The 23,469-nt window shown below is 42.2% G+C and overlaps 1 protein-coding gene across 13 annotated transcripts in view; it reads left to right on the forward strand.

The window, feature by feature from the left end:
* TNNT3 (troponin T3, fast skeletal type) overlaps positions 1 to 23,469 on the forward strand; it is a 45,217-nt gene that overhangs the window by 11,371 nt on the left and 10,377 nt on the right. For 2 of the 13 annotated variants that reach the window (XM_065592052.1, XM_065592050.1), the window contains exons 5-11: positions 3,225 to 3,239; positions 4,549 to 4,560; positions 8,068 to 8,082; positions 12,338 to 12,382; positions 19,626 to 19,644; positions 21,754 to 21,799; positions 23,144 to 23,260. In XM_065592052.1, coding sequence (XP_065448124.1) covers positions 3,225 to 3,239; positions 4,549 to 4,560; positions 8,068 to 8,082; positions 12,338 to 12,382; positions 19,626 to 19,644; positions 21,754 to 21,799; positions 23,144 to 23,260 — 269 coding nt within the window. Of the gene's footprint in view, positions 1 to 3,224; positions 3,240 to 4,548; positions 4,561 to 7,684; positions 7,697 to 8,067; positions 8,083 to 12,337; positions 12,383 to 19,625; positions 19,645 to 21,753; positions 21,800 to 23,143; positions 23,261 to 23,469 lie in introns of all 13 variants that reach the window. The other 11 variants (XM_065592053.1, XM_065592051.1, XM_065592054.1 and 8 more) reach the window with 11 other exon arrangements.

Raw genomic sequence — 23,469 nt, forward strand, 5'->3', positions numbered from 1 at the left:
AATCATAAAAATTTCAGCTAAATTTGCTCTTTTCGCTGAAGTTCAAAATTTCAACAGGATATTTCATTGAAATTTTGAAATTCAAAATGTTTTTGGTCCTGCGTCAACGTGAAGGACATCAGCAGCTGTTGCTAAGAGGAACACAAAAGCTGAAACTCAGAGCTTGGCAAGAATAAGGGTTTTTTCAGGTCACCTTTAGCCAGCCAATGATTTGACAAGCTACTCTAGAAATATAGGAGATTTGAAAAAAGATGGAGTGTGCAAGGCTCTCTTCCCCATGTTTTCACAGAGCAATTTCACTGGTAAGATTTTCTCCTATGGCGGGGAGAGGAAGATTTCAGAGACATAGTCCTATTGTCACTGCTCAGAGATTGGCTAGAGCCATTCTGCATATTGCCTGCACGTAGCCAGCCTTCAAGTTAGGCAGCTGTGCTTCAAAACTGGCTTGTTTATTTTCTTCCAAAGACATTTGAATGCAAGGAAAGTGCCCACTAGCCATTTCCCTGCCAATTAAGTGAAATTATTTTACACTCTATTTAGATGTTAAAAACCTCCTGGGACAGAACTGAGGGACAAATTCTGAGAAGTGCTGAAGTCAATCGGACTTGCAGGTGCTCTTAGGATTTGACCCCAGTTCTTTAGCTTTCTCCAGTAAAGGTAGGCAGAAAACCCCTTTTGGGAGATGGAGATATTTGTTCAGCAAGGTTATGACACCAACTCTAGCTCAAAGGCTTTTGGTGCCAAGGGTTTTCTGAGGTATGTCTTGTCCTTCCTTCTGTGCCATAATCACTCTCAGAGGTTTTGTGCACATTAGGCACAATTTCCCCACTGTTGCTACAACCAGTTCATTTCCATCAGGGATAGTGACAGTGGAGGTTGCAAATGTAGACCAAGTGCTAGCATTTTAAGGGCTGCATTGTATAGATTTGCCCACAGCAGGACTAGACATCACGGTGCTAGTTACACCAGCAGCCACCTGGAGCCCTGCTTGCACTAGCACTCCCAACATTGTTAGCTGGATGGAACCTTCTCTCATGCTTTTGGCATCTTTAGAGCAACATTATATAGATGCAGCTGTAGACCCATAAGACAGTACAAGGCCTCCTTTGTGACATAGTGGATATTATCCATTTCACATGGATGGAGCTGAAACAGTAGCAGTGGTAAGAGATTTTTCCACAAATGAGCCTAATGCAGACACCTTCGAAAACTCGGAGCAATTCAAGCATTTGAATTGCTGCCTCTAATATTCTGCTGCCTGACCTGTCCTGAGTGGCAGCACCATCCTTGTACTGGAGAAGCAGCCAGCAGAAAACCAGAAGCATGAACTGATGTGGGTGAAGGTGCCATTCATACTCCATGTTTATTCACTTCTTGTCAAACATGCAAAGAGAAAGATGAGGGTGTTAATAATACAGGCAAGTATGCCCAGTAAAAAAGATTCTTCCTTGTCACCTTTGTACCTTTCTCCTTTCTCACCTAACTTTCTCCTTCTTTTTTGATTTCAGAATTAAATATTAATATGAAATTGATTTCCCCCCTCTTTAATCTGCACGGTCCTATGCTCTAAGCATGCTTCCTCTAACTATTTTTTGGTTTCCCAATTCATACCTTTGCTTGACCTTTGTTTTGCCCTCTTCTGAGATGTTTCATTTCCTTTCATATAACCTCTTTCTCTAAACCCTTTCCCTCCCAAGTCTTAGCTTGCAAGACTTCAAAGGTCTAATGGATTTTTCTGTTTTATTTTCCCATATGCTATTGCCTTTTTTTTTTGGTTTTGTTCTGTTGCCTTTTGTTCTGAAGAAGTTCAGTAGGAAGGTATGTGACGTGACTTCTGATTTCTTTCTCTTCAAATTTGGAAGAGGATTTTGTGTGAAGGAATCCTCAGATGGCAGAAGAGAAAGGACAATAGAGAAAGAAACGTTAACACTAAGTGTACAAGGGCTTGGCCCATAGCCTATTGACATCAATGGAAAGATTCCCATTGATGTTAATGGTAGAGCTGATCAGAAAATGGGGTTTATTTCTGTGAAAAATAATGATGAAAACAACAGCAAAAAATCATTTTAATCTAAAGTTTGACATTTTTGATGAAAAATTAAAATATTTAGTCCAAAACCCAGGTTTTTTTCATTGAAAAACTAAAATATTTCAATTTGGAAATACGATTGTATTGACTTATGGGAGTTGTTGTTTTGAGTGCTTCATTCTCCTGTATGGGCTCCCTGATTGGACTAAATATCCTATGCTGCATCACAGTCTCCACTCATGGTGAGGGCAGGCAGTTGTATCCTGGGAATCCCTGGCTGTTGTGCATCATGGGAGATGTAGTCCAGCTGGGGAGCCCACGTCATAGAGGAGAATGAGAACATGAGGAAAATAAACTACAAATCCCATGAGGCATCCTGCCAGGCTATCTAAATCAAAGTATTTTGGGTTTCAGGCATTTGTTTTCAATTAAAAATATTTTTTTTCTGTGGAAAGCAGACACTCTTTACAACAATTTTCATTTAGGGAGGAAAAAAAACTTTCTGTCAAAAAATTTTTTTGAGGGAACATATCAATCAGCCCTAATCCCAGAGGCTTTGGATCAAGTCCCAACTGTGACATCCTTGCAGATCCAAAAGTCCTATTTGCCTCACCGGGAGTTTGGATCACACCAAATGGAACAGGAGTAAAATGAATTGTTAACATTCCATAATTATTAGACTTGATTGAAATTTTCTGAAATTTTGAAATTTCAAGAATTTGTTGGCAATCTTTTCCCCACTTTTTTTTGGTCAAAATTTTGAGGTTAAATGTCCTTGACAATTCAAAATTTAAAAAATATTGATCCAATTTTTAGCCAGTTGAGAAATGTAGGGAAAGAAATCATGAAAAACATTGTACAATCCCGTTTTCATTTGGCCAAAATTTCATCAAAAATCCAATTTGGTAAAATCTCAACCAATTCTAATCTCATAATAATATCTATACCAATGTAGTTGTTTTTTTCACCTAGCCATGTTTTCACACCCCAGTATCTTTTCAGCTCACCTTTAGCTTGCTCTGCCAATTCATATCAATTTTATTAATTCTCTCTCCCATGTCATAGCATCTAAGTTCCTCTTTTCTTGCACCCTCCCCATTAATTTAACAGAGTTCGAGGCTGTCTTAATCAGGTGTTCCTTTTTCTAATTTTCTTTTTGTCATTGCCTCTCATTCCGTGATGCTTCGATCTGAAGAAGTTCATGAGGAAGGTATGTGAAACAACTTCTCAATTTCTCTCTTTCCCTCAGCAGTGCTAGCATGCACAGGAATTCTTAAGAAGGTGGATGGAGACAAGAAAATGTTCCATTTGTGACAAATTATTACTCACACAGCATCATTTGCATTTAAAATGTTCCATCTGTACATTAATATATGAGCAATGATCACTGCATGTAAAAAGGCACTAAGCTTGGGGGAACATGTAAATGCTTTGAAAACCTCCATTTGTCACAATGTTACAGGGTCCGATCTTTCCCATTTCCCAGTTTTCCACTGGTGTAGCTCCACTGATTTCTTTGGCGTTTCTCCTGTTGTACACTGGAGTGAGAAAGGAAGCAGGTTCAGTAGGCGTATTGGGCCCTTGGTTGTGTGTGTATGTCTCTCCCATTTGATAGCCCAGCCCTCCCTTCTTTGGATGCTTAAATCTCCCACTGACTTCAATGAGAGAATTGGGTGGACAAAAAATGCAGGATTAGGTCCTTGGTATGTGCCACATCGGAGCATCTTGGGGATAACGTTTAGCCAAATGTGTTTGTATAATGCATTCTATTGCCTACCTAAGCATTCCTCTGTAAGGTTTTAGTCCAGCTGTGAAGCGTTCTACTAAATATCAAAATTATGTAACTTTGCAGACTGTAAACAGAAGGTATTTTCTTTTTAAAGCATAACTTTGCAAAGCTGTTGTAGCATATATAACCAAATGTATGTAGCTATGCTACACAGCAGAATGTAGGTCTTACAAAGTGGATCTAAGTAAACTTTTGCATAACAGTGATACATGTATACTAGGATTGTACATGATATTTACAAGATAGGTAGGTGCATGAAGGGAGAGCAAAATGATGGAACTGAGATTTGGGACCAAAACATAGTGAGACATTTGTAAACCTACATTCTAGATATGAATAGTAACACAGTATGTATATTCCCATCAGATTTGTAAGTTTATGTTCATGGCCATGTTTAAAATAAGTATAAACACCTTAGTAAGCCATGTGGATCAGCACCACTTGATTTACACTTTTTTTTTTTTTTTTACATATTATGAAGGATTTATATTTCTTACCAGGCACCTGCATGCTCCATTTATCTGGCTTCATTCCATCACATCCTGTATTTTTCCATTTTTCACCCTTTCTCTTTCTTTTAATGGTATTAATTTTCTTTCCCTATAACCAATTCATATTCCCCTCCTTGGCTTGAAAGGTTTGAGGTTGTTATAATCATGTGTTGCTTGTTCTAATTCTCTTGTTTTCTGTCGCATCGATCTTGTTCCCTGACACTTTCCACCTGATGAAGTTCATGAACCAGGTATGTGACATGACTTCTGAATTCCTCTTTCCATCCTGCGTTAGTGTGTGCAAGAATTCAAAGGTGGTGGAAGGGGATGGGACACAATTCTGTTACATTATCACTGAAAAGATGTTGGCTTTCAATCTTTCTTCTGTAACTCTGTCTCTGTTGATTGACCAGTGATAATGATAATCACTGCATGAAAAGGGTTATACATTTTAATATGCTGGGCCAGCTCCTCAGCTGGTTAAATCAGTGTAGCTCCATTTGGGGTTCCACTTATTGATACCAACTCAGGATATGGGCTCACGTTCTATCTGAGGGCAGGATTTGGCCCAATACATTTGGACAGTGGTTTTCTAGCACACTAATGCATACACTTCCCCTGCTGCACCAAAGCATACTCCAGTTGTGTAAGATGTATACTAAGCTACAAGTCTGTTCTGGTGCATAGCTTTGTAAAGCATAGATTAAGCCCTCCGTGCTCTGCTCTTTATATAAGTACAGGGTAGAGCCTGTGCATGAGGATCCATTCTTTGGGGTGCTGGAAGAAAGGAGTGGCCACAAGCACACAATAGAAACATGATGTCTCTATTCTGTTCACACTTATAAAACTGTGTTGATGTAATAAATATGGTTCTCTGTAAACAAATGGGAGCCAGCAGTACTTAATTCACACAATATTTATGTATTTTGCAAGATTTACACTTTTTTACCTTTCATCTGCATGCTCCTTCTCCTTTTTCTCCCATCCCCCTCTCTTCCCATTTCACACCTGTATGTGCCATTTGTTATCTCATTAATGACCTTAGTTTTCTTTCCTTGCAACCTATTCATAGATTACACCCAAGCTTGGCTTGAAAAAATTTAAGGTTATTGCCGTCCTCTGTGTCTTGTTTCTAATTCTGTGTCTTCCTTTGCATCTTTTTCCCCTGACACTTCCTACCTAATGAAGTGCATGAGCCAGGTATGTGATGTGACTTCTGAATTCCTCTGTTTCAGTCTCAAGGGTTAATGTGCACAGAAAATCAAAGGTGGCGCAAGGGAACAGGAGATAACAATAGATATTAATGATAGTTTTTTCTCTACTTCTAACTGTTTTTCCATAACCATTTCTCTAGAAAATAACAAATTATGATATTTAATCCTAATATCTGGGTGTAAGAATAACACATTTTAGGAAAAATATGAACCATTTTAACATCCACTTAGGATTGCATCTTTGTTGTACACCGGGGCTTTGCTCTGAGAGCAGGGATAGAACTCAGATCCTCATACTACAGAAGCACAAATGCAAGCCCCTTCTCCTTGAGCTAATGGAGAAAATCCTCTAGCTATTTTTGAACCTCTCTTTTATGAACTAATGGGGGATTGAGTTCATAACATTGGAAAGTTCATAAAACTGAACATCTCAGAATCACCATAGGTATGGTGCATAAGTTAATGTGTTAATCATTCAATAATAGTGTTCTTAATGAATAGTAACAAATGTATACAGAGTTCCTGAATTTCTTTGTGAGAACTGCATCTCTTCTTTGTCACCGAATCTCTGTCTTTCCAAACCTGTACAGCTGCTTGGATGCTGGCAGAAGGACTGACGTGACATTTGGTGGAAGAAAAATTATGTTGGCTGCAGAAAGATGGTTCATGTAACCAATCGTTTATAAGACAGATGTTCATAAAACTAAGCTTCTACTGTATTAAGGGTAGACTTGGCAGAATTCAATTATATCATTAAATGTCAGTAACCGTCGATTTCACTGTTCACACACAAACCGACAGAAGATATCCATGTTTATTTTAAAGCATTTTAAAAGATTTTTATCGATTTAAATGTTCACATTTGTGCAAAATTATGGGTGTTAGGCTTTTTTATTTTTATCGATTTAAATTTTCACAGTTGTAGGAAATTATGTGGGATTCAATCAATGTGAAAGTCAGACAATAATTATTTAATGATGGTAGAAGTTGAGATTCAAAATGTTAAAGCTTTATAACTGTTAAAACACATCACATATCAAAATATACACAATAAATACCCCTAAATCAAACTCTAATAGTTCTCCAGCAGCATTTTTCTTACCTATCTGTAATTTTCAATTATTGGTGGAAATATTTTTTCCATCAGTTTTGTGTGTGTATGGCGAAATCAACCTTTATCGACATTTACCAATAAAAAACGAATCCTTCCAAGCCTAATGAAGAGTATAGATTCCATCACACAAAGTGGAGCAGTTCTGATTCCATCCAATAGAGGGCAATGTTGCAAATAGGCTCTCTCCAGTTCAGTACAGCCATTTTTGGCCCATTGATTGTATAAAGGGAATCTAAGTACTGTTGGATCTTTGCATTACAGTTATGCATGATTAGCAATATTGTCTGGAATGCTTGCAAGATAACCACATTTAAAAGGCAAAATCTTGCTCTCGGATGTACAGGGTCAACCCTTTTGCATACTTGGAAAGTAGAATACTGAAATTCATATCTTAGCTAGTCTGAAATTCACCACGCAGACCTGTGAGCAAGGTTTTCCTCTTATTAAATGACATGTTTATAAATCAAAACTGCAAATGGATGTGAATAGCAACAAGAATGCGGATAGATGTCCTTCCAAAACTGTATTCAAGGCATAAAGTGGCATGAGTTGTAGATCAGGGAAAAAATACAGAGAGATTTCTGATGTTAATTGATTATTAGTGATGGACCATTATATGTAAGCAGGTTTTCAAGCCCTATAATGTTATAATGCAAATGAACGAAATTCCACTCTTGGAAAATGACAGACCCAGTATTTCTTTGAGATCACTTTAAGTTCTATGCTCATGTGTAGCTTTAAAAATAGGAGAAACCTTTATAAATCATGGTGGTCAGTTCCTCTTTATAGGTTTTGCAAGCTTTACATTTTTTACCATGAAGCTGCATGTCTATTTCACCTGACAAAATCCTTTCACAACCCTGTCTTCCAATTTATTTGCCTTTTAAATGTTATTAATGTTATTTACCTATGATCTACTTCCTAAACACTCTCCCCTCACCTCCCTTGGCTTGAAAGAGCTTAAGATGCTTCTAATAACATGTTTCTTGTTCTCATTCTCTTGTTCTCCGTTGCATCTTGTTCCATGACACTTCTCACCTGATGAAGTTCATGAGCCAGGTATGTGACACGACTTCTGAATTCCTCGTTGTAGTTCCAAAGTGCGTGTGTGTGTGTGTGAGAGACCAGGAATCCTGGGTTGGTAGAAGAGAGAGAACATAAGAAACAAATATTAACCACAAATGATCACTTACAGCAGTTTTCTCCTTTAATCTCCATGCTTGCTGCTACTTTAACTTTACAGCATCTTTAATTCCCAGCAGCCTCTCCAGACACCTTTGTTTCAGTGTTTCTCACTTTTTTGCACCGATATTCTTATTTTCCTTCACCCATTCCTTGATGGCTTTCTCAGGCTCCAAAGTGTTTACATATGTATTCTGTTTTCTCTGTTTCTCTGTTTCCCATCACTGCCTGCTCCATGACACTTACAGAAGTTCACGAAGAAGGTATGTGACCGACTTAAAGAATCTCACTCCCTTACGCTTTGGGCTGGTCTCCACTACAGGGAGATCAATGCTGCTGCAATCGATGCAACAGGGATCGATTTAGTGGGTGAAGTGAAGACCCGCTAAATCAATGGCAGAGCGCTCTCCAGTCGACCTTGGTACGCCAGCTCTCCGAGAAGAGTAAGGGAAGTCGACTGGAGAGCATCTCGCATTGACTCAGCACAGTGAAGACACTGGGGTAAGTCGACTTAAGCTACGTTGACTCCAGCTACTTTATTCACATAGCTGGAGTAGTGTGACTTAGGTCGACTTACCCTGGTAGTGAAGACAAGCCATTTCAGTGCTGGGAAAACAGTATTAAAAAATGTTAAGGTTGCCCAAGATGAGGCCCAAGAAAGGAATGTGGGAGGAGAAATTACCTCTCCTTTGAAGAGTTTTGGATGAACATTGAGAAAAGGGTTGTGTTTGCCAAGTATTGTGGTTTCAGGCAATATGAAAAGAGTGTTACAGGTTCTATAATGAAACTTCTGGCCTAAATTTTCAAGTGTGACATCAAGTTTTGGCTGCTCACCTTGAGACAGCTCAAAATGGCCTGATTTTCAGAGAGTGGATGCTCAGCATTTTCTGAAAATCAAGCCCCTTTAAGGTGCCTTATGTTGGGCATCCAAAAATTGCAGCACTGAAGATCCATAGACACTTGAAAATTTAGGCTTTTGATTTTAGCTAGAGCTACTGAAGCAGCTTTGGGTTCTAGATCAAATTATCAGGAGTGTTCTGAGTTCTAGAATGAAAAAATTAGCATGTTGGGCAGTTCTTTAAGTGATGTTGGAAAATGCTTGAAAGACCCATGGATGCTTTTGTGATCTTTGAGAGAGACAAGGAGATTAAAATTTTGCTCTCAGAAGTACTTATTTTTCTGCAAAGCTTGTTGATAATCCTTCAGATTATAGAGTGGTATTTGCCAAAATTGTAATTCAAAGTACAGGTTGATCCATCTATAATTCTATAGTGTTTCTTGAAGAGCGTTCTCACACATGGTTGTGGGAGATTGTAGTCACAGAAAGAGAAGAAATCATGGATGAAGATTTAGAAGGATGGAAGTATGTCTAGATGAGTAGATAAGAAAAGTGACTGTACAGTATTCTACCAAAGTGAAAAGAATGAATAAATAAAGAATAAAGTCACCCAATTTCACAAAATATGTTAGATTATTTGTTAGGGTCCAAATTCATGATTTCAGTACCTAATGTACCTAATCTATAATTCTCAGTATGGAACTGCACAGTTGGGGGGTCTGGAAGGTGACATTAAAGAAAATGTCAATAATGCAACACCCACATCATTCTGATAGGTTTTTTTCCCCCCAAATTTGGGGATTAACTGGAGAGAGGTGCAGAATTGGTTTGGAAATAGTTTCAGCTAACAATAGGAAAACAATCTTCTGTGTAAAAAGCGCATGGCAAAATGCTGTTGTCTGTTGAGTCTGGTGTTCTCCTTTCTTTGTAAAATAGGCTACACAAAGCTCGGATTGCATGGTTGAGAGAGATTCTGAGGAGGCAACATCTAGAATATGGAGTCATGTGCTTTTCTTGTCTTTGTTCAAACCTCCACGTATAGGATTACTAGTTTTCTTCTCACTGAAATAACACCATCCCACAGCAAGGTAGAACCTTCTGGGTCTTCACTGAATTCCAGTTGCTTGGGAGATGGTTCTCCCTTAAACTCTTTCCTTGACATCTTTTATGATACTTCTGGTTGTTCTCCTCTGTAATGAGTATGGTTCCATGAAATTTGGTCAAGAGTCTGGCAAGCACAGATGATAGCCTAAATGACACAGGTGATTTTGATTATACCTGTCAGTCATACCCTGATGGATTCCAAGCAGCTTAAAATCTGGATGTTTTTTAGATTTTCATTGGAAATGGAAGTAGAAGAAAAATCCAAAAAACAAAAAACCCCTCCCCATTCGCTTAATAATTCACTTAAAATAAAATTGTATATGAGGGTATGTTTGTGGAAAGCAAATTTTGAATTCACAAATGTGAGGGTTAGCACTAGAAACCTGATTCTAAGAAGGAACAGAAATAATATTATTTATTATTATTATTAATATATAAAAATATAATTTATTATAATATTATATGGCCTATCAAAACTAATCAACACAACATGAATTTCCAGTATGCAGTATTAATGCTCTCAGTCTGAATTATGAATACTTAAGATAAAAACTCTGCATACCTGGAATTATTCTACAAACAATTTAGAAAAATGAATGCATTCAAGAAAATGGTAAGCTCCTTGCAGACAATTTGCAAACACATGTAATCCTTCTGCCAGTCAGAGTTGGTAGCAACAAAGACTGGGTTCAATATCTAGGGATTCCTTTTCAACAATACAATGCAAAACCAGCTCGACAATTACACACCACCCTCTGGGCACCTCTCAGAGGCAATACTTCCCCTCTCGCAAGCACTGTCTGAGTGTAGCAAAAACTTTTAATAAAAGGAGGGCAATAACTCAGCATTAATTTGGGAAAACACCGCAACTAGGTTCATAAACATAAACCCTGAGCAAAAGACCCACTCCCAAGTAAGTTGGGCAGTGTCTTTTTCTCCTCAGGTTCTTAAGTCCAGCAACCCAAAAGTCCCTTTAATGTGCCCGTCCCTTCTCTGCACCCCACTCACAGTTGCTGTCCTTGGTCAGTGCAGCCCCAGAGTCCAGAGGTTCATCTGCAGAGTTCACCTCCCACCCTGGGTGGAAGGGGGATGAGGGTTAAGGAGGCACCTTACACGCTCCGCTGCTCAGCCACTCGCTCGCTGCCCCGCTAGCCACTTCTCACACCTCGCTGCGGGGCTCTGCTCTGGCCCTCTCCGCCAGCCGCCTTGCTGGCCGCACTCTCCACCAGCCGCTCGGCTGGTCACTCGCCAAGATGTCTTCAGGGCTCACCACTTAACGTGGTTGTCAGTGATTTCAGCTCTCAGTGATCTCAGCTGTTAGTGTGGGGGGGGGGGGGGGGAGGAGGAGGGCTCACTGCTGGTGCACACTGGGCAGTCTCTTGCACCAGAGACACTGTCCCAAAGTAGGTCTAATACTTAGACCTAGATATCAGTGATTTCAGCTCTGCAATGTGTAACAAGACTCTCAATTGAGTCTAAATTAGCTCTTTTATTATATGTGGAGAGAGGAAGGGTCAAATGGCATCTAGGGCCCTTAAAAATGGTCTACACCACCAGGTATAAGTACCTGTACCCACCTTCTCTCAACTCATTGGGCTTTGGAACCTATGTCCCCTGCCTAGCGAGTGCTGTTCAGTTGAGGGTGAGTCCCTCCATCGGGGTATGTCAGGTACAGTTCTTCTGCCCTCGATTCAGACAACAAGGATAACAACCCTATCTTACTCCTGCCCCAATAACAAGGAGACTGGGGATCCAGCACCAGCCACAAGTGATCATTTGGGCAAGCAATGCCATCATGCTGAGTACATAGGCAAGGTGGCTGTGCCCATGCAAATGAGATCAACTCCTGAAATCCTTTTCCCCAGCTCACCACAAGATGTCAGGGGAGAGCTCATTCAGACTCTGCTTACACACATAATCAGATACATTTTGTCAAATAAATCATATGCTTCTAGTTTTCACCAGGTCTTCCTCCTAAACTCTATACTCCATCTCTTACTTGCCATCCAGAATTATAGGCATATGTTCTCATCTGAACTAAGTCTTCAAGAGATAGACAATAGGACCTGTGCTTTTAAGGCTCTTTTGAAAATCTCACCCTTTGGTGTCTAAATATGGATTTAGGAGCCTACCTTTAGTTTCCTATTTTTGTAAATTTTGGCCAATGCCAATATCTGCACTTACTGGGTAACTGGGGATGTGCACTACAAATTGAACATGCAGCGTGGTGGAATCGATAGTACGCAGTTTGCCACAACTTCTTCATCAGACAGGCAGAGGAGCAGAGAGGAAAAGTCACTTTCCCATGGGCCAAATATTGCTTTTGATTACACTGGAGTAAATCTGGAGTAGCCCTGTTGAGGCAGAATCTGGCCCCAGAAGAGTAACCAAAGAACCCCAGAACAAGTGCCATGCCTAGATGACATTATCCTTTGTTTCATCATGACTTCATTGCCCTACAATAGAGCTAATTTCACTTCTCCCATCCTAAGCTCCTCCTGTACATCTCTAATAAATGTTCCTTGTGCTTTCTTGCACTTGCTTTTCTTTTGTATGTGTGTGTGTTGCCCTTTAAGAAGAGGCCCCTGAAGAAGAAGAGCAAGAGGTTGAGTATGAAGAAGGTAAGTCTGTCTTTCTTTCTTGTCCTTGAATCTGAGAAGTGATGTGCTTTATGGGATGCTACCAAGTCTCAGCATTGCTGCTTTGTGGTGCTGTCGTATTGGTCAGATCTATTCAGTCTGAGTCAATGTCTCCTGTCTTATGCTATGGTATTCCTGCCTGAATCTGAGTTTGTTGCTTTACTCTGGCTTTAGCGTGACTGGAGAGCAAAGCTTCAGCCTTCCGAAAGGCCACACAGAAAGTTCTTAGGGGAGGGGGGGAAAGGTTGCACTTGTTAGACAGTTGTAAAATCTGTTAATGGGTTTCTTTTAGGATGAGGCTAGTGGGCCTAGAGGTGTAGTACTTCAGACAAATACTGAAAAAGCTGATGTTGACAGCTGTTTACCCAGCACAACTCCTCACTGGAATTCTGAGATGAATGGGAGGGAATTTTTTTGACAGCTGCATGAGCCTTACTATCCTCCATCAAAGCTTTGGGAGTACACATTTTAGGGGGGATTCGCCGCTGGTGTAAATCAGTGAGGCTTCATTGAAGTCAACGGAGTTGCACTGATTTACACCAGTCGAGGAACTAGCTTTGTTTCTGTATCAGAGCTATATTTTACAGAGCTCCATTCAGTCCTGGTAAAAAAATCGGCTGTTCAATATGATTCAAATGAGCAGGTTGATTCTTTAACAATTTATCAGTAGGGCCCTACCAAATTCATGGCCATGAAAAACATGTCATGGACCATGAAATCTGGTCTCCCTCCGTGAAATCTGGCCTTTTGTGTGCTTTTACCCTATACTATACAGATGTCATGGGGGAGACCAGCATTTCTCAAATTGGGGGTCCTGACCCAAAAGAGAGTTGCAGGGGGGTCGTAAGGTTATTTTAGGGGGGATCGCAGTATTGCCTCCCTTACCTCTGTGCTGCCTTCAGAGCGGGGTGGCTGGAGAGCAGCGGCTGTTGACCTGGCGCCCAGCTCTGAAAGCAGCGCCCTGCCAGCAGCAGCGCAGAAGTAAGGGTGGCAATACCATACCATGCCATCCTTACTTCTGCGCTGCTGCTGGCAGTGGCTCTGCCTTCATAGCTGGGATCCCGGCCAACAGCTGCTACTCTCCAGCTGCCCAGCTCTGAAGGCAGCACTGCGGCAGAAGTAAAGGTAGCAATACCACAGCGCCCCCCCCCCCATAACCTTGTGATCCCCCACCCCAAACTCCTTTTTGGGACAGGACCCCTACAATTACAACACCATGAAATTTCAGATTTAAATAGCTGAGATCATTTATTATTTTAAAAATCCTATGATCAATGAAATTGACCAAAATGGACCATGAATTTGGTAGGGCCCTAGTTATCAGCTATAAGCTAGTCAGGGTAAATAATTGCTAACATAATTTATACAGTAACTACAGTCATTATTTTAATAATAACAATGACTTCATTAATAAATTACTTTAAAGTGTGTTACAGCCAATAGCTCTCAATGGTCTTGGGACTTACAGTATAATAATTACAAGTCACTTTGGGTTTCAGTAGTTCTGTTGGACAAAGGTACTGTGTCCCATGATTCCTCTGGATAATTTCTTTTCATGCATTTGAGTCATTGGACATCCTCTTCTCTCCTTTCGTTTCTTTCTTCTTTGTTATCCAGCAAGTTCAAGATTCTAGGAGTAGTGGAGAGGGAAAGGGAAAGAGTAAGCGGGGTATTTACAGAAGAACAGCATCAACTGTGGATTGACTAGTATACTTCCTTTCTTTTGCTTTTGTTCTTCAACCTGCAGCTGGAGACGAAGGAGAATACTATGATGGTAGTTTGGTGTTGTTCTGAGAGAACAAAAATATCTTTCTAACCCCCTCCCCCCACCCTTTTGTTCTCCATCTGCTTCTAATCCTCACTTGATTTAAATTCAGGAACTGGGCCAAAACATCACTGCTGGAAACATACATTCACTGTGCATATCCAGGCTCTCTCAGAGGACTTTGCTGTGTCTGAGGTGTTTATTCGCACATTCCATCACCAGGGAAATTAGCAATGGGAGAACCTTGTACTCTAGAATGTTCATCTCTAGAACCCTGCCCACTATTCTAGGTGTGACTTAGAACCTTTAATAATGTCATATTTTCAGAAAGGCCTGTAAGCATCTGCTTACGGTCTATTGACACATTTAAAATTAAGCAAATGCTTAAATGCTTTGATTAATAGGGAAGTACTTAGGCACATCCTAAAAGTTAGGCACATGCTTTACTGAATCAGGATATGTCACTGATCTAAATTGGAACTTACTCAGAATAAAACAAAAGAATTCATATTAAATGGATGGGTACCTGACGGAGGATTTTTAGAGTTATAAGAAAATAGTCATGATATGTAAAACTTTAATTATGCCTCCCAAATATACTGCAGATGTGCCTTAACTTGAAAGCTGATCTGTGCCGGTGCCCTGTACTCCCACCACAGGGGAAGCCCATTGTATTCAATGGGACTATGTATGGGTGCTAAGATCCATCTGCATGGATGCAAAAAAACAGGCCCTGATCCTTCAAATATTTAAATCCCAGTCCAGCAAAGCACTTGAGCATGTACTTAACTTCAAGTATTGAAGTTGATGGGACTAAATTAAGCACATGCTTAAGTGCTTTGGTTGATTAGGGCCTTAAGCATGTGTTTAACTTCACTTCTGTGAGGCATTTAAGTGGCTTCAATGAGAGCAATTTACAAGATGAAAGCTGTGCGCGTGCTTAAGTGTTTGCAGGACTGGGGCATAAGGGAGTTTTGGCACTGCAAATAAGCAGATATTTGAAAAGTTTATGGAAGATTAACAACTATGTAACAGAGAAACTGCTTTTACATAGTTGGCAAATTCCAATTATTGCTGACTTAATAACTATTATTGTTCATTTTTATTATTACAATAACAAGGTCTACCGACAAGCAGCACTACATAAGAGCTAGGTGATATATTATGACTTTATTACATCTAATCTCTGTTTGGAAACTCCTCCCTCACTGAAAGATTTTTTTAAAAGATATTTTTTTCCAAACAACTTTTTTCCCCATATGAGGTCTTTGTGGTCATCAATGAATACAAAGGACCAAATTCTGTATGGTGTAATAGGGCAAAGCTCTACTGAAGTTCAGTGGACTTTTGCCCATTTATGTTAGCAGGAAATTTTGGCTCAATAGCAGCACTAGGTGGAAAGATTCCCACTGATTTCAATGGACTTTGCATATGGTCTTAAAGGAAGCCCTCATTTCTTGATGTTGTTTTGTTGCTTTCTGAATCCCAGGCGCTCTAGAGTACTAAGGGACAGCAGGTTCTAAAGTGAGAGTTGGAGGTTCTTCCAACATTAACTGAAGTCAACTCATTTTTTAAAATTTATTTTCTTGCTCACTTTTTTCAGCCTTTTTCTTATTTTAGGAAAAGCACTTTGAGAACTTTTCTGGGCCCTTTACATCAGTTTACACTTCAGGATGTGAATTCTCTCTCTCTTTTTAAATAATATATTGCTTTTCAAGCTCTTGATGTTGGTTAGAATGTTACTTCTGGCAGACGAGAGGAAGGGAAGCGACTAGAGAAATCTGAGGCAGTTGAGGTGTAGTGAAGATGGATTCTCGGAAAAGGGAGAGCACAGTGAGAATGTTATAGATGTAGCAAAAAGAATGGAGGGTGCCGTAATGATACATATGGAGTTCCTGTGCTACCCCATTGTGACTACCAACAACTCCTGGAACATATGTATTATTGCAGCATCAGTGAACCTGGATTTTCAGTGGTTCTTTGCAGAACTTTTGGCAGGGTGATTGTGGGGGTTTTCTCACAGACCCATGGTTCATGGGCAGAATGCGCAGAATATGAGAGTGAGAATCCACCATGTGCGTCAAAGAATAGGAATTTGCTATGACAATTCCTGAGTGTTAACAAATTTTGGCCCAGTTCCTTGATTGACAGCCCTGAAAGAGAGAGCATCTTAAAAATAAACCCCAGCCTTGTGGCCGGTTTTAGTGCATACAGTACATATTGTGCTGGGCCATGCACACTACAGGACGTTTTTTGGATGAAAGCTGACATTTCTTTGTAGTCTCACCCATTTCTAGTTTCCTGGTGGTGCATTTAGACCTCACAACGACAATACTTTATTTTGAGAACAGCAAACAAACTTTTTTTTTTTTGGTAATCATTTCTTCATTCAATTATCCAGAAAGCAGCAATTTAGCAGCAACTGATGCTAAAGTTTAAGATGTGGTTGGATTCACCCAGTCAATGATAGACGGGTCAACCAAGAATAACAAACAAACACAGAACAATTAGTCATTCCACAGCTCTTTTTCTCTCTCTTATGTCACAAATGCCACTAACTTACAACTTCCTTGTTGAACTGGAATGGTTTGGTTATTTCCTTGGAATTTCATAGGCGAAGGGAATCCTGCGTGTCTCTGAATAATCAGGTCAAACTGGTTGAAGCAATTCCCTTCCCCCGCCCCCAACAACAAAAAAATCATATGAAAAGCTCACTGTCTATTGGACAAATCTAAGCAAAAGAAGATGAACAACAAAAATCCTACCTGGAGAAATAAGCTAATTTTGCTTTTACCAGAGATGATCTGTGACTTGTTTTTATTTACATTCTTATGAGAGTACAGTAAAACCCTGATCATTTGACACTTGATTATTGTATTATTATTATTTATTTGCACTATTGTAGCATCTAGAGATCCACAACTGCAATCAGGGCCTTGTTGCGCTAGGTGCTGTCCACACACCCTGTAAGCAACAGTCCTTGTCTCAGAGGATTTACAGATCTGAACAGACAAGACAGCCAGAGAGTGAGAGAAAGGAACTATTACCACCTGACATTCACTCTTATGTGGCTCTTAGGGTATGTCTACCCTTGGAACTAGGGCTGTGATTCCCAGCTTGCCTAGACATACTCATCCCAGCTGTCATCAGACTAGCGCCGTAGAAACAGTATCATAGAATCATAGAATATCAGGGTTGGAAGGGACCTCAGGAGGTCATCTAGTCCAACCCCCTGATCAAAGCAGGACCAACCCTCAACTAAATCGATCAGTAGTGTGGCTGGGGTAGCACAAGCAGAGGTGAGTGGCAGCATGGGCTAGCTGTGCTGAGTACAAACCCGCCTGAACATACTCAGCACGGCTAGCCCGTACCGCCACTCGCTGCTGCCCAGGCTACCTCAGCTCTATTGCTATTGTGAGTCAGCTAACTCAACGAGGGCTAATGCAAGTATGTGCATGCAAGCTGGGGTCACGTCCCTAGCTCTGAGTGTAGTCCCAGCCTTGGTTTTGCCTCTCACCGTGACTCCCTTAATCAGCTCCCCCAATTATCCAAACCCCAAATAGCTGATATTTCCCGCAAGGATTTTTCACCACTGATTTTAGAGGGGGTTTTTTTTTTGGCTTTATAATCGACTTTCATTTTATTCTCCCTTGTCCCACTCATCCCCCCACCCCCCACACTTGCAAAAACGGGAGGGTGACGGGGCCTATGTTGCCAATTTAGTCATTTTCCAACACCTCCCCTGTACATTCGAACACCCCCTCTAACTTCAATTCCTGGGGAAAACATGCTGACAGTAACCTGTCACTCAAATCCCCACCCATATAGGTTAATTGGGCCCTAACTAGAGGATCAATTAACAAGTGGCGCCACACTGAAGGGCTAATTAGAGGGGGAAGCAATCCCACGAGCTAGCAGCAGCTAAATACAGAGGAAGGCAGCCCTGGGAGGGTAGGTGGGTGAGTGAGTGAAGAGCCTCATGGAAGGCAGAACTGGCTGCTGCCAAGACTGCTGCCTTTCTCCCCAGAAGAAAGAGCTGACTGGGACTTGTAAATATGGAAATAGTATGCCTGGCAGTGGCCTGCTTGAACACACTGTGGCAGTGAAGGTGGCCAGAGTGAGATTCCCAGAGTACAGGTGCTCCATGAAAAAAAAAAAAAGTCATCCTTTGAAATGCCTCAAAATATAATGATCTGACCTCAAATTATTACAGGGGAAAAATATTGTTTCTGGATAACTGGGTGCTTGGACCAATTCCTGAGGGAAGCTGAGCTCCTCAAAGTTGGCCCTGTCCACAATAGGCTGTGAGCTTTTTATTTCTAATCCACCCCACCAAGCAAACAATACAAGAGCATTGTATGCAGAATTCAGATGAATTCCTAAAAGTTCAAACTCAGCATATGGCTATGAAAGTCAACCTGGGTCCGTAAGAGACAACATTAGGATAGAATGTATGGGCTTAATACTCCTCCACTTATGGGAGTAACTCCATTGAATTTGCTGGCATTACACTGACATAAACCCAACATTAGAGAGAGGAGAATCAGGCACAAAGTGTGTGCAAAACATCATATCACCAAAACAGTAAATGGCTGTTTGGTGCAGTAGAATGTCTCTCATTATGAAAAGCCCAGGATTGACTATCTTGGAGATGGTTTACATTGCATATTGAGAGGTCTGTCCTCTCCTGGAGACACAAGCGTCACTCTCATTAACAGTCATGGGAATTTTGCTTAGAATATCCATCAGTACATCAACCGGGGAATTATGCAGGATGATCTTTCCAGGTTGGGTTTGAGGGGCACTGCTGTGTATGAAGGAGAGAAAGAGAGAACATGGAGACTTCGGGAAACATAGATGCCATGCAGGGATGTCTGGCAGTGTATGTGACTGGAGATGATTTACCATAAAGCTGTTCCCCTTCTGGACTATGTATGCAACATTTCAGTAGATCTGGAGCCAAGTTTAGTTCTCATTTACACCAGTGTAAACCCAAAATGACTCCATTGACTTTAGTGGAGTTGCTGAGAATATCCAACAGCGTAAAAGAGATGAGAAACTTACACTAGGAGGGGGAATATTCTTTTTTACTCTCCAGCTCTGTCATCCTCCCTATAGCTTTGGTCTCCAGGGGGTAAGAACTAGCACTCATCTCATAAATGAAACCATTCACTTCCAGATGCTACGTTAGGTCTTTTATACAATCTCTTGTTTCCTTTCCTTTTCTGTAGAGTTCTGATTTGAGGTCAAATCAGTCTGCTCTTCACTCACACCAAAGGAGAGGGTCTCTTTTGGATGTGTATGAGGCATAACCAGTTCCTCAGGGGTGTTCCTCCTAAACCTGGATTTCCCTTCAGTTTCTCTGCTTTAACAAACCACAGCTGGTGTTTTTCTTGTTCTAACTGTTCTCTCTCTTTTCTCCCCTCTCTTCCTGTTTTCTGTCTATGTTTCCAAACACAGAGGAAAAGCCCAGGCCGAAGTAAGTGTGCATTAATGGTTGCTTTTTAAAATACTGGTATAAATGTGATGACCATCATAGACCTCCTACCAGAGAAATGTCTCCCACTACCTATGCGCAACCCTCTCCTCCCCACCATTCATGCAACACCCAGCATTTCTTGACTCTTCCCTAGACTGCCTCCCTCTGTCAGAAGCTACTGTAAGACTAGCTACAGGCCACGAAATAGAGACCAGTCCCACACCAGCTCATACATCTTTATTACAGCGAGGACTGGCACAGACATCAGGTCTCCAGAGCCAAGTGCTCCTACTCCATCCCCTGTAGCACCTCACGTTGGGTGAAGCTGAGCTCATATTATCTGCTCATTTCTCCTGGGCTGCACACAAATGGGAAGAGAGGGTACCAAGAGGGGAAAGGCAAGTGTGCAGTCTGCTCTGCCCACCTTTCTCTGCCTGCTCTGCGGCCACCTTTGCAACAACATGTGCAGGTAAAAGAGAATGTCTGACAGGGGATGGCTATTTGCCACAGACAATGAATGCTGCGGGGTTCAGTATTAAATCCTTTCCATCGTTCTTTAAACCATGAAAGGGGGCATGAGCAGGGCTGGATTAACCTTTTGTGGGCCCAGCGCCACACATATTTGTGGGCCCCCATGGAGGCAATGGAGCATGGCGCGGGGAGGTCAGTCCCCGGAGCAAGGGGCCAGCCAGAGGCAATGGGGCATGGCAGGAGCGGTCCTTCTCCACCCAATGCGAGGGCACTATTTACAAACCGGCAGTTGCTAGACACACAGTGGCCTGCCCGGCCCTGTGCTGCCAGGGTGTCCCTTCCCCTCGGGGGTGGGCCGATGCCACACCACACAGCCCCCCCTGCCCAACACCCCCCCAACTCCCTATGGCCAGAGCCCCCACGGGCCCACTATCCCCCTAGACCCACCCCCAAATGCACAGCGCCCTGCACAACAGAGCCTCGCCTACAGCCCCACCACAACTTCCCAGCAATCCCCACAGAGAACCCCCACTCCTTAGTGCCCCAACACACAGAACTTCCCTGCCCATTCACAGCCCAGCACCCCCGCATACTCCTGGCAGACCCAATCCCCCAAGCCCTGCCTCTTGGCCACACTCACCGGCCCTGCTGGGAGGCGACTTTGTCTGCCGAGCTGAGCCGGCAGCGCAGCCACGGCTGGTCCCAGGGCCAGGAATCGCTCCAGCCCCTCGGGAGTGGTGTGATAAGCAGGCCAGGACCTGCCCCGGCAGGGTCCCTCAAGACGCACTTGCCTGGAGGGGCCCAGCCAAGCCCTCCACACTGTTCCCCTCCTACACACACCTGGCTGAGACTGGCCAAGCTTCTGCACTAATCCCAGGTGGCTCAGCTCCGGGGAGACAGATGGGGCCCCCGTGGGTGGGTGGTAGGAAGCAGAGATTGCCCAGAGCCGGAGGCCAGCCAGCGGGCAGGCCGAGAGGAGCAAGTGGTGGGCGGGGGGAGCCAGCGGGGTCTTGGGGCGCGGTGCAAGCGGAGCAGGCCGGGGCCCCTTCTGAGCATGAGCCTGGTTCCATGGAACCACTGGAGCTATTGTAAACCCGACACTGGGCATGAGTTGCAACAGCTGGATGTGGAGGACAGGGTAGCCAATGGCAGCATGTCATGGGAGTTACCCATACTTCCTGTGTTGCTGGCAGATAACACAATTGGGTTTTCCTGGGCTCCACAGGGATTGACCAGGATTCCCCAGGCATCTTCTGGCTCTAGTGGATCAGTGCCCCGAGTCTCCACCAAGCCAGCATCCCAGGATGGGTCATGCAATGTTCTCTTTGTGTTAGCAGCCTCATGGAACTTTAGATGCGAGTTGTCCCATTCTGTGCCTTTTTGTGCAAAATGGGATAACCCCATAAACATTTGGGATGGGTCATCTCCCGCCATCTATTGGGTCATTTCTCCTCCTTCTCCTGTGGGGGACAGTGCAGATTGTCCCCTAGCACTACTTCCAGCATAGTATTCAATCAAGCCATAGCTTCAGCTGTACCTCCCCATCGACATTTCTCCCTCAGCATGGCTCCATTTGGTAAATTAGTTAATCTCTTGGTTTTTTGAGGTTCAATTCCTTCTATTTTTTATCCCCTACAGACTGACTGCTCCTAAAATACCAGAGGGTGAGAAAGTAGACTTTGATGTAAGTATTCCTGACACATGCCCATCACATACACACACCCAGCTCTCCCTGCATCGCTACTAGCCTTTGTGAAAATGTCACTGCCATGTAGCCAAGGGCAAAAGGAGTCTATTTTCACTGAAAGATTAATCTGGGGTCCAATCTGAAAAACCTTCTTACACATTGCTTTAGTTGTGCAGCTGTATTTATATCTTAATTCGTCTTGGAAAGAGAAATCTGAAGGGTGGAAATGGAATTAGTAACTGCTTAGAAAGCCTTTAGATCTCCTTCCTTGCAGACCTTTATTGTGATCTTTATCTTGATCAGTTAATTATTTCTCAAGGACAATCCAATTGCCCTTTCAATCACTTCCTAGTCCTGTCTTTTTGCTTAGTGTTCCAGGCAGCTCCCCTGACTCAAGAATGATGAAATAAAATTAGCTTTGGAGTATGAGTGGCCAGGAAAGGGCTTTCATGGTATCAAGAAACTGCCATAGTGCATGGGAAATGGTTATGTCCTTTATCAGAGGAATAGCCATGTTAGTCTGTATCCACAAAAACAACGAGGAGCCCAGTGGCACCTTAAAGACTAACAGAGTTATTTGTGCATAAGCTTTCATGGGTAAAAAAACACTTTTCCTTTAATAGGCCACACAATAGATTTAACCTAAAAAAACCCCAAACAAAAAAACAAAAAAACCCAACCCCCCCTTAACAATGCACCTATAAGCAGAAGCAAGACCCTTGGAGGAGGCTTTCCCAGCAATGCATGTGCCTGTAATGAATCCACACACTTGAAGCAGGTTGTATCAATTCTGTCTCTGAGAAATAGTGCTCAGAATGGCACCACCAAATAACCAAACAAGCATGGACCCAAATATGTTTCTAGTAAGTCAACAGGAAAAAATGATGAGCGGTACATGATTACATCAGGATAAGTTATATGATCATTCAGGGTCACGGTAGTGTTCACCTTGTCCACAAGTAAATGAAGCTTCTTTTCATTTTGACTGGTGTAGGAATACAGGTAAAATGAGGAGCATGCAGAGAAATATAAAAGGATGGTCCATTGATGTGAGGATGTGGGAGCTGGGAAATCAGGGCTCTGTCCCTTGTTTTACCACTGGCTATTAATTTGGGCAAGCCACTAAATGTCTCTGGCCCTGATTCAGCACCCGAGTCAATAAAAAGGCTCCCATTGACTTCATTGGCCTTCAAATGATGCCCCTTGTGTTTCAATTTCCCTATTTGTAAAATGAGGCTGTTAGTACTTAGCCACCTTTGTACAGGGTGCTGAGAGCCTCAGATGGAAGGAGCTGCACCAATGTTAGATTGTTATTGTAATAACGCCTTACTGCTCTTTCAGGACATCCAAAAGAAGAGGCAGAACAAAGACCTGATTGAACTGCAGGCCTTGATTGACAATCACTTCGAGGGCAGGAAGAAGGAAGAGGAGGAACTGCTTGCCCTGAAGGAAAGAATTGTAAGTCTCTATGGTGCCATCCCCAGTGATGTCTGCTTCAGGAAGATAGTGTGTGTCATTACCTCAGAGACTCAAAACTGAACTGGAACCTTACAGACCAAATTGCTTCTTCTATCCAACAAGTGGAGATAGGAGAATAGGGGAAGAGAGTCCTTCAAGGTGACTGCCTGTTGTTCCCAATGTGATCAAGATAATGGCTGTGCATTTTT

Source organism: Chrysemys picta, chromosome 4 (assembly GCF_011386835.1).
Source record: "Chrysemys picta bellii isolate R12L10 chromosome 4, ASM1138683v2, whole genome shotgun sequence".
NCBI classification, from domain to species: domain Eukaryota; kingdom Metazoa; phylum Chordata; order Testudines; family Emydidae; genus Chrysemys; species Chrysemys picta.